The sequence below is a fragment of the Apis mellifera genome, linkage group LG1, assembly GCF_003254395.2.
Source record: "Apis mellifera strain DH4 linkage group LG1, Amel_HAv3.1, whole genome shotgun sequence".
In the NCBI taxonomy this organism is placed as follows: domain Eukaryota; kingdom Metazoa; phylum Arthropoda; class Insecta; order Hymenoptera; family Apidae; genus Apis; species Apis mellifera.
In genome coordinates this window covers 15202618-15216461 of record NC_037638.1, presented here as the reverse complement: position 1 = coordinate 15216461, position 13844 = coordinate 15202618, and the positions used below count along the sequence as shown (strand labels likewise).

General features: G+C 23.0%; 3 protein-coding genes across 8 annotated transcripts; 1 reads left to right on the top strand and 2 right to left on the bottom strand.

The window, feature by feature from the left end:
• The first annotated feature begins 575 nt into the window (after nucleotides 1-575).
• LOC551205 (neutral alpha-glucosidase AB) lies at nucleotides 576-4931 on the top strand. 2 transcript variants are annotated; one of them, XM_623600.5, is made up of 5 exons: nucleotides 576-655; nucleotides 1139-1234; nucleotides 1313-1720; nucleotides 1796-3939; nucleotides 4026-4931. In XM_623600.5, the coding sequence occupies exons 1-5, from the start codon at nucleotides 639-641 to the stop codon at nucleotides 4136-4138; spliced, it is 2778 nt and encodes a 925-aa protein (XP_623603.1). In that variant the 5' UTR covers nucleotides 576-638; the 3' UTR covers nucleotides 4139-4931. The 2 variants fall into 2 exon arrangements, with proteins under 2 accessions (XP_623603.1, XP_016772970.1); XM_016917481.1 differs by lacking the exon at nucleotides 576-655 and adding an exon at nucleotides 835-1050.
• A 412-nt stretch (nucleotides 4932-5343) lies between these two features.
• Nucleotides 5344-7866, bottom strand: LOC551156 (Golgi pH regulator). 4 transcript variants are annotated; one of them, XM_623551.6, is made up of 8 exons: nucleotides 7676-7866; nucleotides 6959-7122; nucleotides 6799-6905; nucleotides 6313-6723; nucleotides 6039-6220; nucleotides 5791-5976; nucleotides 5645-5710; nucleotides 5344-5571 (listed from the first exon to the last, which is right to left on the bottom strand). In XM_623551.6, the coding sequence occupies exons 1-8, from the start codon at nucleotides 7715-7717 to the stop codon at nucleotides 5371-5373; spliced, it is 1359 nt and encodes a 452-aa protein (XP_623554.3). In that variant the 5' UTR covers nucleotides 7718-7866; the 3' UTR covers nucleotides 5344-5370. The 4 variants fall into 4 exon arrangements, with proteins under 4 accessions (XP_623554.3, XP_006570868.1, XP_006570869.1 ...); XM_006570805.3 differs by having other exon boundaries at nucleotides 7611-7831; XM_006570806.3 differs by having other exon boundaries at nucleotides 7636-7831.
• A 333-nt stretch (nucleotides 7867-8199) lies between these two features.
• On the bottom strand, nucleotides 8200-13674 carry LOC551109 (kinesin 5A). Of its 2 annotated transcripts, XM_623505.6 has the most exons (16): nucleotides 13384-13674; nucleotides 13145-13292; nucleotides 12935-13084; nucleotides 12627-12787; nucleotides 12406-12555; nucleotides 11487-11723; nucleotides 11029-11404; nucleotides 10675-10946; nucleotides 10461-10600; nucleotides 10263-10381; nucleotides 9811-10155; nucleotides 9226-9453; nucleotides 8951-9130; nucleotides 8663-8885; nucleotides 8447-8568; nucleotides 8205-8373 (listed from the first exon to the last, which is right to left on the bottom strand). In XM_623505.6, the coding sequence occupies exons 1-16, from the start codon at nucleotides 13446-13448 to the stop codon at nucleotides 8326-8328; spliced, it is 2964 nt and encodes a 987-aa protein (XP_623508.3). In that variant the 5' UTR covers nucleotides 13449-13674; the 3' UTR covers nucleotides 8205-8325. The 2 variants fall into 2 exon arrangements, with proteins under 2 accessions (XP_006570866.1, XP_623508.3); XM_006570803.2 differs by lacking the exon at nucleotides 13384-13674 and having other exon boundaries at nucleotides 8200-8373; nucleotides 12859-13084; nucleotides 13145-13230.
• Between the last annotated feature and the right edge of the window lie 170 nt (nucleotides 13675-13844).

Genomic DNA, 13844 nt, shown 5'->3' with positions numbered 1-13844 from the left:
AAGTTATTTTTTAATACTAAATGAAAATTTTTCTTTATTAATTGTTTTAATATATAATATTTTACAATTGTTATTATAATTACCATAATTATTATTATAATAACAAATAAGTAAATAAAATAAAAAAACTTATATAATATATAAGTTATATAATAAAAATTATAATAATTTAATAAATTTTCTCTATTCTAGAACACAAATATTCATAAAATTTTCAATCTCTTTTAATTTTTATTATTTATGATAAAACATTTCTCAATTTATTTTTGCTATATATATAAATTATATGTATAAATTATAAATCAATTATATTTTATGTTATAATATTTCAACTTTAAATTTAGGATTATATAAGATTCTTCATATTTATTTATAATTTCATATTAAAATTTAATTTGAATTTCAATCATTAATATTGCAATTTTATTTTATGCTGAATCAATAACATTGAAAATAGTAAGAGAATTCTAAGAGATATAATAAAAAAAAATGCATTGAATATTTTGCTTCATCTGTATTTCCAAAATAGTCGAAAAAGCTAAAGCTAATGATTATAACTAGTAAAGCTCCATCTATAAAATTGATTTTAGTATATTCGAATTAGTCAGAACGCGGCATAGTAAAAGTTACTTTTCAACATGGCCTCGTATCTGCGGTAAGTTAATTATTTTCGACTTTTTAACCTTTAAAAAAGAAAATTAATTTTTCTTTAATGGAATATATTACGCTATGCAAATTAATTCCTGCTTAATTAATTCTACTTATACAAGAATAATAAGTATTAGAATTCTCTATGTATTTACTTTTATAATCCAATCATGATCACGCTGACGTGTCCATGATAACATGTAGTTTGAGTCGGCATGTAATATTACTTTATTCTGATAGATTTTTTTATGGAAGTATTCATATATTATCTATTTAAAGTTACTAAAAAACTTTTTTAATATTAAAAAATAGTATACAACTAATTATATAATTATCATATAAATAACAATAAGAAATAACAATGTTCTTTTTTTTCTTTTCACAATTTTTCAAAAATAAAATGTAATTGTTAATAAACTCATATTCTATTATAATGAATAATATACATTTCATAATAGAAGATTTTACACTTTAATAATTTGTATTTCAGATTGGGATTATTATTATTATTAGTTTATTCTTTTCTTCTTACTGAAGCAGTTATTAGAGATGTATTTAAAACATGTGAACAAAGTAGCTTCTGCAGGTAAGTTTTCAATATTCAATTTAATTCTATTAATTATGTTAATATTATTAATATTTAATATTATGTTAATATTATTAGACGTTGTAGAAAAGTTGAACCTGGAAAAACTCCTTATCAACTTTTAACAGATACATTGGTTCAAAATGAATCTAGTATAACTGTGGATTTGTTTAATAAAGATACGAAAGTTTTTTATATATTGAAATTAACTGCATTAAAGGACAGTACATTTAGACTCCATATCAATGAAAAAAATCCTTTACATCAGAGATATGAACCTGAATATGCTCTTCAAGATCAACCACAAACATCTAAATTAATTTTAATTGAAAAAACTACAGATCATGTAATTGTAACAAGTGGAGAAAACAAAGTTATATTATATGCTACTCCATTTAGAGTTGATTTATATTCTCAGAATATATTAGTTATATCTGCAAATGCAAGAGGTCTCATGAGATTTGAACATCATCGTGTAAAACCTAAGTATGTTGATTATTAATTATTTTCTCTATATATTAATTATATTTGATTAATTTATTTTTTGATAATTTTCAATAGGAAACCAGATCAAGATGCTGAAAATGCTAAAAATGTTGAATTAACTGACAACAATAAAACTTCTGGTGATGGTGCAGATGATGATCCAGGTGCTTGGGAAGAAAGTTTTAAAACTCATCATGATTCAAAACCTTTTGGTCCAGAAGCAGTTGCTTTAGATTTCAGCTTTCCTGGAGCTGAGCATACATATGGCATACCAGAACATGCAGATTCTTTTGCTCTAAAATCTACAAAACATGCTCATCCTTATAGATTATACAACTTAGATGTATTTGAATATGAAGTTAACGAAAGAATGTCACTTTATGGAGCAATACCTGTTCTCTATGCTCATGGTAAAGAAAGAACAACTGGTATTTTCTGGCATAATACTGCAGAAACATGGATTGATATTTTATCAAGTGCTGATAATAATGTCGTAGAAAGTATTGTAAACTTTGTATCAGGATCTACAAAAAAATCACAAGTGGATGCTCATTTCATGTCAGAATCTGGTGTAATAGATATATTCTTTATGTTAGGCCCTAAACCTCTAGATGTATTTAAACAGTACACAACATTAACAGGTACATCGCCTTTGCCACAAATGTTTGCTTTAGGATATCATCAATGTCGTTGGAATTACAATGATCAAGATGATGTTATACAAATAGCAGAAAATTTTGATGTACATGATTTACCTTTAGATGTTATGTGGCTTGATATTGAATACACTGATAGTAAAAAATATTTTACTTGGGACGAACGAAGATTCTCAAATCCTGTTGAAATGATACATAATTTAACTGCGAAAGGTAGAAAATTGGTTGTAATTATAGATCCACATATTAAACGTGATCCCAGTTACTTTTTGCATAATGATGCTACAAAAATGGGTTATTATATTAAAACAAGAGATGGAAAAGATTATGAAGGCTGGTGTTGGCCAGGATCATCTTCATATTTGGACTTTTTTGATCCAGCAGTTCGAGAATATTATATCAATCAATATAGTTTAGATAAATTTCATGGTACTACTAATGATGTATATATCTGGAACGATATGAATGAACCAAGTGTGTTTAACGGTCCTGAAGTAACTATGCCTAAAGATGTAATCCATTATGGTGGTTGGGAACATAGAAATGTTCATAATATTAATGGACTTCTTATGAGTATGGCCACATATGAAGCTTTATTTAGAAGATCAGGAGGTTCATTACGGCCATTTATATTAACAAGATCTTTTTTTGCTGGTTCACAACGTTATACAGCTATGTGGACTGGTGATAATACAGCTGATTGGGATCATTTACGTATTTCTTATCCAATGTGTCTTTCTCTAGCTGTATCTGGAATGTCATTCTGTGGGGCAGATGTTAGTGGTTTCTTTAAAAACCCAGATTCTGAATTATTTATTAGATGGAATCAAGCTGGAGCCTGGCTTCCTTTTTATCGTCAACATTCTCATATTGAAACTAAACGTCGTGAACCTTGGTTATTCAACGAAGAAACTACTCAAATAGTAAGAGAGGCTTTCAGAATGAGATATTCATATTTGCCATTGTGGTATACACTCTTTCGAGAACATGAAGTAAATGGTACACCTGTAATACGACCTTTATGGGCTCATTATCCAAGTGAAACTGAAACATATGCTATCGATGATGAAGTATTAATTGGAGATTCTATTCTTGTACGTCCAGTCTTTCAACCATCAGTTACAGATGTTAATGTATATTTCCCTGGAGAAGGCAAAATTATTTGGTATGATGTTGATACTATGCAACCATACTATCAACCAGGTTTAGTTAATATTCCAGTAACTCTTCATAAGATTCCGGTATTTCAAAGAGGAGGTTCTATTATTTCACGTAAAATGAGGATACGTCGTAGCACAGTCGCAATGAAGAATGATCCTTATACTTTAATAGTTATCACAGATTCTGCTGGTAAAGCTAATGGAACATTGTATATCGATGATGAAGTTAGCTTTGAATATCGTCATGGAAAATACTTATATTTAAGTTTCAATTTTGAAGAAAATACATTAACTTCAACTTTTATAGATAAATTATCTTCATATCAGACAGAAAGCTGGTTAGAAAGAGTGGATATTGCCAATCCACCTAAAGGGGTCAAATCTGCTGTATTAAATTCACGCAGTGAGTAATTTTAACTTAATTAAAATTTAATTAAATATTACAATATTAATAATTTTGTAATTAAAAATGAATTATTTTTGTTTTAGGTTTGACAAAAATTACTTTAGAAACTAAATACAATCCAAATAACAATGTATTAACTATACGTAAACCAAGTGTAAATATGGGAGAAGAATGGACTATTGAATTAATCCATTAAAGTTAGAATTATACTCATCATGGATTTAGTAATCATACATTAATGCCAATTTTTTATTATTCACGTACTTTTCTCAACTAAGTGTGATCAAAATGTCATTATACACTATAACAACATAGAATTAATGTAAATGATATATCAAATAGTTTAACAAATTAATTATTTTTTATTAATTAAATAATAGACAATGTAAAATTATTATTCAATCTGTAAAGTTTATAATTATGCGTATTAATTTTGATAAAATATGTATGATTCCAAATTCTTCCGCAAAACTTTACCACATTCTATAAAAAGTAAAAATAAGAAAAAAATATTATATAAACATATGCTTATAAATATTTTACTAAAAACTTATAACAAAAATACAAAATAATATCCAATTGAATTCTTTGTTCAATAACAGATAAATTATTATTTATATTATAGTTCAATTTTAAAATATTCATTATTATCAGTGCAAACTATCATCTAAAAATTTAATTTATTACATGATTAATTTGATTTTCCTTATACATAAATTAAATAGATATTGCATATTTATTTATAAATTAAAATTAATAAACAATAAACAATTTGATATTTTTCTTTAAGGAAATCTTTATAATATTCCCTTATTTGATAGAGCATTTGCATAAATTTACATAAAAATAAAATGATGAATATCTTTACGATTCAAAAATACTTGCAGCATATTGAGATGAAATTTTATGTATCACATATTATTAGTTTTAACTTTGACACAAACCACATTATATATACTTCTGCAGTAAATATAAAATTTATATAAATATATCAAGTAATTTTATTATATCGGCAATATATTTCTACAGTATATTGAATAAAAAATTATTCTATTGTTATTTTATATTTTTATAACTTTTTAACAAAGCATTTATGTTTATATAATTTATATGGAAAAAAACTTCGGACTTCTGTCTATCGAAAATAAAAGCAATAAATATGTTTCTGAATAAATATTTAAATATGTAATACATAGAATCTAATGTTTTATAATTAATTTTATATTCTACATAATATGATATTATTTGTTTTTTAATGTTTATGTATTTTATAATTAATTTTACATCTTATGCAATATTATAATGCAATATTATTTGCTTTTTTATTTTAATCAGAATCATTTTGTTGCGATAATATAATTAAAAGATCTATAAATATGAAAATATAAAAAAATTTCTTGATTTCATTAAAAAAAATGTTTTATTAGATTAAATACGTTCTGTAGGTGCTTGTTTATGAGCTAAATATAAAAATACTATTGATGATAATGCGGATACTAAAAATATGACGTCAAACCATCTATGATAAAAATTAAATTGCAATTCTCCTAAAACTTGAGTTATTATAATCCGATATTCTGCAGGCATGTTCATTCGCATTAGAAGTACAGATGATACAAAATACATACCCTATAAAAATAAATATAATTATCAAAATTGATAAAATCAATAATACTTTTATCAAAACAATGTAATTTCTTACCATTATTTGAGCAAGTATAAGTACAATAATATTTGAAGATTTGCTACTTGATATAGCATAAAAAAACTGAAATAATGTAAATAAATATTTAGTATTCAACAAATATTTTTAAATTATAGAGAAAAAAAAACTTATATCAAATATACTTTTGTAAGTGTTAATAATAAACCGCGAATTGATGTTAATACAATACAACCAATAAGATAAAAAGAAATATGTTGAGACCAAAATGTAACATCAATATCAAAACCAATCCAATGTACTGCAATTTCAATTGCTCTAGTTACAGGATCCTTCTTTCCCACACGATCGAAAACAATATTAATTGTTGACTGAAAAAATAGATATTTTTAATTTTAAATTTTTAGAAATGATTTCTTCATTTAATACTTACAATGAATATTTTCCAAGTACAATACACAGAAAAAAAATATCCTAAAACATTAAAATATTTTCCTTGCCAAGTAGCAGCCCATTCTAAACGTTCTCTTGCATTTTGAATATCATGTGCTTCTAAAAATAATTGACGAGATAATTCTTCTAATGCTATTACTTCAGTTTGTAATTGTTTAATACCTACAATCATATTTCATAAAATTTGTGTATAATATTATTATTTAATATAGTATTATTTAATATTATTTTTATTTTAATCAAAGAATACATACTTTCTTGATTACTTTTATTACCACTTAAAGGACCAAACATTCCCCAAAGTCGAGACCGAGCTTCAGTTTGTCCTACAACTTCTCCTTTCTTAGCTAATGCTATTCTTTTCTTTTTAGCAACAATCATATCCATTGTTTGTAACAATCGTTTCTCTATAGCCTGTACATCAGCATATGTTACAGGTCGCATAAAATAAGCCATTGAGGTATATGGATAATTTACAGCACCAAATCCTGATAATAGTGCCATAACAGTGACACCAATAACTCCTATTCTACTAACACCTTGTTCAATGGACAATAGACCTTTTTTTGGACTTAAAATTGGAAAAGGATCTCCCACTTTCCAAAATAAGTAAAGATAAAAAAAATACACAATGACTGTCAATGGTCTTATTAATTTCAATCTTACTATAAGAAAAAATAATTAATTAATATATTATTTATTACATATTGAATACAAATATTTCCATAAAATATACATACCAAATCTAATATTGCTAATAATAAAATATGCTATGTAAAATGGAATTAAAACAATCACCATAAATAAAAGCATGTAAAGACCAACATTCCAATGAAAATATCTAGAACTAAATATATATTATATTATTAATATTCAATTAAAAAAAAATCATTTGCTTACCTAGAATCAAGAACTCCAATTATTTCAAAAATAATTAGTTCAAACATGGTACAAGATAATGAAAATGTAGTAGAAAAAATTAGTTGTACTAATCTATGATGGACTTCATAGTCTCGAAATAATTTTTTTACAAAAAATACCCATCCTCCTAAGAAGAAGATAATCTGCAATATAAAATGCAAGCTAAGAAAGTAAAAATATGATTTTATGATACACAATCTGGCTACGTATGATTAATAAATAAATAAATTTATTAGTTTGAAATATGAATCATATTTTTAAATTATTAAAAATTATAAAAATTATTGATATTAGTACAAACTATATAAATCATATTTAATATCATCATATATAATATAATCATAATTTAATATTATAAAATATAAAATAATATATCACATTGTTAATAAATTTATGATGACATTTCTCTATATTTTCAATAATTAAATATAGCTTTTTAAATATAACTCAATATTAAAATTTTACAATAATTTTATTTCTTAAATTAATAATTATATAGATATATATATAAATTAAAAATATATATATATAAAAAGAATATTAAATTTTTATTATTAATAAAAATAATTTCATTATATAACATAAATATTACAATTACAACTTTCTATTAAAGAAAATTATCAATCATAACCTAATTGTGTAACATCTACGAATACCGGCAATAACCTATTTTTATTAGTGGAAATAAATTTCCACCTGTGTGATAAGAATCACGAATGTATCTTCCAAGAAACCCATGTTTTAATAATATCACATAAACTTCGCATTGCGAAGTATAAAATTAGTTTTGTTATTTCGTAGAATACACAAAACAAATTCTTATTATAGTAAACACAGTGTTCATTGCTGATGAATAGAAATATTATAGAACTCTCCCCACTCTAGCTTCTAATCCTTATGAATGAATAAATTTTTATTTTTTTCTTAATAATGTTATCAAAATAAAATAAATATATATATATTTCCTAAAAAATTATTATTTGGAAAATGGTATTAAATTAAGAATTAATATGATAAATGATAACAATCTAAATAACAAAATTTTTCTAAGATTTTTTTGGATTTTAATTTTACATACATTTATATATATTTATATACATTTATATACATTTTACTACATTATCATAACTTTATGAGAAATGAATACAATACTTTAGAAAATAAAAAAATATTAAAAATAAATTCGATAATAATTAGGAGAAAATAAAAATCTATAAAAATATTTTCTTAATATGATACATTTAATTTTATTTTTTCGTATTGTTAAAATACAATTTAAAAATGTATATTTAATATATTTCCAGATAGTATATATATATTATAATAATTCCTTCAATTTCTGTTTTTCAGCTCGCATCTATAGCTTCTTCTTTAAGTATATTATTGCTCACAGGCTAATAAAAAATATGCTTAATAAATAAAATATGTTATTAAATTTAAATTTAAAATTTATATAATCGAACTTACTTCGTTTTCTATATCTTCAATATCCTTGAGTGTTTCTCTATATTTTTTAAGAAGTCGTCCATGTGGAGATGTTTTAATAAGTTTTTTACAATATTGAAAATCTTTTTTTGCAGGAGTTAAACCTATTCAATTTAAATAAATAAATTTTGTCATATATATTTTATATATGAAATTTACATAAAAATAATAAAATAATAATCAACAATTTATCATCACCTGTCGGAATATCACGATATAAATCTTCTGTAAAGAATTTATCAACTTGATCAAGTATTCTTTGTATTTCTACAATAATTTTACTGCTTATATTTGTTGCATTAATATTTTCATTTTCAAGTTTTTGACTCATTTCTATAGATACATTCATAAATGCTATTTTACAGTCATTTAAACATTTTTCATATTCATTTCCAGCAATGTAAACTTTCATATATACATCCTAAAAATCATAATATTAAAATTAAGAATTAAATTAAATTTAAATATTTTTACGTGCAAACTTACATTAATTGCAGATAAAATAAGACTTTTATCTTCTTCCATCTTTTTTTGTATTTCCCCAATATTACGTTCCACGCAATTTTTATAATTCATTAATGTATCACAATTCTTATTTAAATCCATTTGAAATTTGTTTATTAATATTTTACCTTGTTCAATAGCACTTTTGGCTATTAATTGAGACTATTTAAAAAAATAAATATCAAATTACATAATAGACAATAAGTAAATATTAATAATTTGTTGACAATTTGCCTAAAAAACTTAATATCTTTTACCTTATCCGTTTCTTCAAAAACTACTTTTTTTACTATTTGTAGGTCATTGCAAAGTTTTTCTTGTAAACTTTTTCGTTTTTCAATGTTCATTTTGCATATATCTAAAGCTTGATTATTTATAAGCTCACAAGTTTCATCAATGCTACTTAATATATTACATGTTGTAAAATGATTTTCTTCTTCTTCTTTCTGTACTTCATTGAAACAACATTGCAAATTGTCCATCATCTGCAAATAGAAGAATGATATGTTAAAAGTATAATAATATTTTAATTTCATAAAGTTATATATAGATTAAAAGAAAAAGAGATATTTGATTATGAAAATATAATTATTTATCTTTTCAATATAATCATTCAAATTCAGCCGATTTATATAAGAAAATTATATTCAACATTTTTTATTTATTATATATATATATATATATATATATATATATATATATATATATTTCTAATATGATATCATTCATAATTATTATTGAGTCATTAAAATTGACATAAATTGACTGATGTAATCGAAATACAATATTTTTATGCTTTTAGTAATTACATTGTTGTTTTACATATTAAAACAAATTTTTACCTTTATAAAATTTGTTCGTTTCTCTGAAATATCGTTTTGATTTTGTCGAATATTTTTAATATGTTCTTTAATTTCTAATATTTGTTTATTTAAACAATCCTGCTTTTCAATAGAATATTTAGAAATCGATATTACTGTTTCCTTTGTAAATTCTATCAAATTATCGATATTTTGAGAAACATCGTCATTCAAAACTTGTAAGTCTTCAGCTATTTTATTTTCTATTAATTGTTGAAGTTTTTGTGCAATATAGAAAGAAATATTATTTAACATACAAGTTTTTTTATCTATTATATCTGCAATATTTTTACTTCCATTTTCAAACCATTGTTGGTATTTTAAATACTAAAAGAAAAAACAAAAATATTAAAATAATTATTATGAAATCTGATTATAATAATCATGAGAATTGATGAAATATTAAATATTAAATATTATAAACTTATACATACAAAATCATTTATATTTTTCATTAACTCATGAATTATATTTTGCCTGAAATTAGCAAGATCTTGGGATATAACTTGAATCGACTGATCAATATCTCCACTAATTAAAATATTTTCCTTATCTGAAAAAATAATATAATATTTACATTTATATCTATATTTAAAATTCAATATTTCTATCAAATGCTAATAAATAATTACCAATATGATTTTTTATAGATACACAGAACTGTGTTAAGTTTTCAATATGTGTTGTAATATTAATTTCTATATTTTTAATTTGTTCTTTAGTATTGTTTTTAAATTGATGGCCAAGATATTTATTTTGTTGTCCTATTTGCCTATAAACAAAATATTAATTTTTATTTCATAAATATAATATTAAATAATTCTAGATTTTAGAGAAATGACTCACATTTTACGAAAAATTTTGTCATGAAGTTTATTCACATCTGAAGTGACAATATTTGCAACATCTAAAACTGTTTGTACTTGTGACAAAAGAATATTTTCAGTATATGCATGTTTCTCAACAAGATGTTTTTGTTCCTCTTTTTCTCGTTCTAATATTGCTAAACGTGATGACGTTGACATTAAAGTGTTTACTGTGCTTTCCAATTTATTTTTTACATTTAATAATTCGTATGCTTGTTCAGAATTTTTTGATTTTAGTTCTATAAATATTTGCTAAAATAACAATTTTTTTATTATTTTTATTAGAACACAATAAAAACATAATAAGAATTATTAAATTTTAATTAATAATTACCTCTTTAGAATTCATGCATTCTTCAAGGGCTTTAATATGATTTAATTTTTCTTCTATTTCTTTACTTTGAAATTCTATCAAAGATTGCATTTCATTATAACTATCTGGAGTTAAATAAATACCATTTCGTTCACGACATGCTATTAAATCTTTCTTTAATCTTTCAATTTCTTCAATATATTCTTGAAGCAATGCTTTCTTAGAAAATTTTTGATTAATTTCAGGTCGATTTGTAATATTTCTTGCGCGATGTGCATAATCCAATGTTGACAATGTTTCTTCAAGATTAATACTAGCAGGAGATATTGTAGCAATTATTGAAGTTCTTGTACGTCCACCTAATGATTCTTGGAGTAATCGTGTTAATTTAGATTCCCTATATATAAAAAATAAATGGAATACATAAAAATTTGAAAATATTTTATAAATTTAAGTTTACACTTTTATATCAATTTTACCGATAAGGAACATGTGGAGTTTTCTCTGCAAGTGCTGTTATAACTCGACCTAAAGTTAATAGTGATTGATTAATATTGCCTGCTTCTCTTGCTCTTCGATCAACAGCACCAGATCTTCCAACATTTTCACTACCAGCTAGATCAACTAAATTTAGTTTTCCCGTTTTTAATAATTCTTCTCCATCAATAGTATTTTCCTTTATATGAACAGTGATAGAAAATATTGTATGGGAACGACTAAAATAATATTTATGTTAATAATATTTATTAAATTTCAAAATGTTAAAGATGCATAAATAATTATTTAGAATAGGAGTCATTTTACAAATTACAATAGTAATATTTCAATATAATAAAATTGAAATATATTGTCATAGTCTATATAATTTTGAATAAATTTTTCCTACAAATATAATCATAATTTTCGAAATAAAAACAGAAATATTTTAATATTAATCATAATTATATTTTTGAACTTTTAGATATATTTAGAGATAATATAATAAATCAATTTTTTAAACTGGATTTCAACCTAAAATAGAAAATTCATATAGAAATAGGATAAAAAAATGAATCAAAATGAATTAGATTTTTTTAAGAAACTTCACCAAACCTCTGTAGCAAATGTCAAATTAACCCAAATCATTTTTTTCATAAATTTATAATATTTAATAAATTTCATATATATTGAAATTATTTTTTTATTATCAAATCCAAATTTAATTTAAGTATAATCAGCATTATTTTATCACAAATTAAAAATACTTTTATAAATAATTAAAAACTAGAACTTAATAATGATTATATTATAAAAAAAATTATTTAGTATGTTGATTCTGCAATATATTATAAGATTTTTAAAATCAATGAAAATTATTAAAATCAGTGACTCCTATTCTAAATATTTACCAATATTAACCTTGAATGTGCATTCATTAAAGTAGCTGCAGTCTGTCGTTTTTCTGATCCTTTCTGAAGAATGTTGAATACTTCATTTTTATTATGTATTGTCATTTCTTCTAAGCCATGTACTATTACTGCACCTTTCTTAGTTGGATCTTCATATATCCTTTTAAATGATTTTAAATAATTTTAATAAATCAAAATATTACATAAACAAATAAATTACAAGTTAATTACCTTATTTTAGCAGCATCATCACTGGAAGATAATAAATCAAATATTTCTTCATTATATAATTCTAAGAAACTAGCTCTCACTGAATATTCTTGTACCTCTAATACTCGTAATTCATCAAATAAATGACTTAGAGATCGTGGTATAATTCCAGCGGTAGAATCCTGTAAGTTTTACAGATATATACATATATATATATGTGTGTGTGTATATATATGTATATATATATGCATACATTACAATATACAATATATTCTTTTATGTTGTTTATTTCAAGATAATTATTGGTAGAAAGAAAATGTTAAACCAACTGTTTGCCAATGTAATGATGGATCATTATCAGTTCCTTCCATAGTAAAAGTCTTTCCAGTACCAGTTTGCCCATAAGCAAATACTGTGCAATTATATCCAGCCAAAACTTCTTCCAGTAAAGGACTAACAACTGCATTATATACTTGGATCTAAAAATTTCTTATTAATTATTAAACTATTCTGAAATATTGTCTTATTGAAATATATACCTGCTTTGCATTAGTTCCAAATACTTTATCAAAAGTGAATTTTTTTGTAAATTTATCATGAGGTCTTTCACGAATGATCACTTCTTTGTTAGATTGTACATCAACAACCGTTATTGATTTTCCAATTTTTTCAACATTATTCGTTGGTCTATTATAAAATAAGAATATAAATATAAATATAATATTATATTTTTTAAAATAAAATTTTGTAACTATTTTATATATTAAGTTGTATTTACCTGACACGAACAAAAACTTGTATGTGTTGTTTTTTTTCTTTTTTCATATTACGTGTATCATTCATTTTTATAAAATAAATTTTTTTAATACTTTTAATTACTTTAGTTGTTTTTATTTGATTCTTTTTTCATACAATAAGTCACTATCTTTCACATTGTATATAAACGCTTCGTCAGAAAACTAACCGTTGAACGATTTGAAATTCATATTTGATATAAATCTCAATAGAGGTCTCTTACATCGAACTTTATACAAAAACTCTTCTTTTGTACACATGCATAAGGCGCATATATTTAGTTTACGATAAAATAAACATTAAAGTAGTTAAAGAAAACTATATAATGAGTATAAATTGAAATATTAAATGATGATTGATTACACTTATTGTAATACAATATCAATTACAATTATTGTAATACAATATGTAATATAAATCTTGAATTTTTTAACTCCTACAATA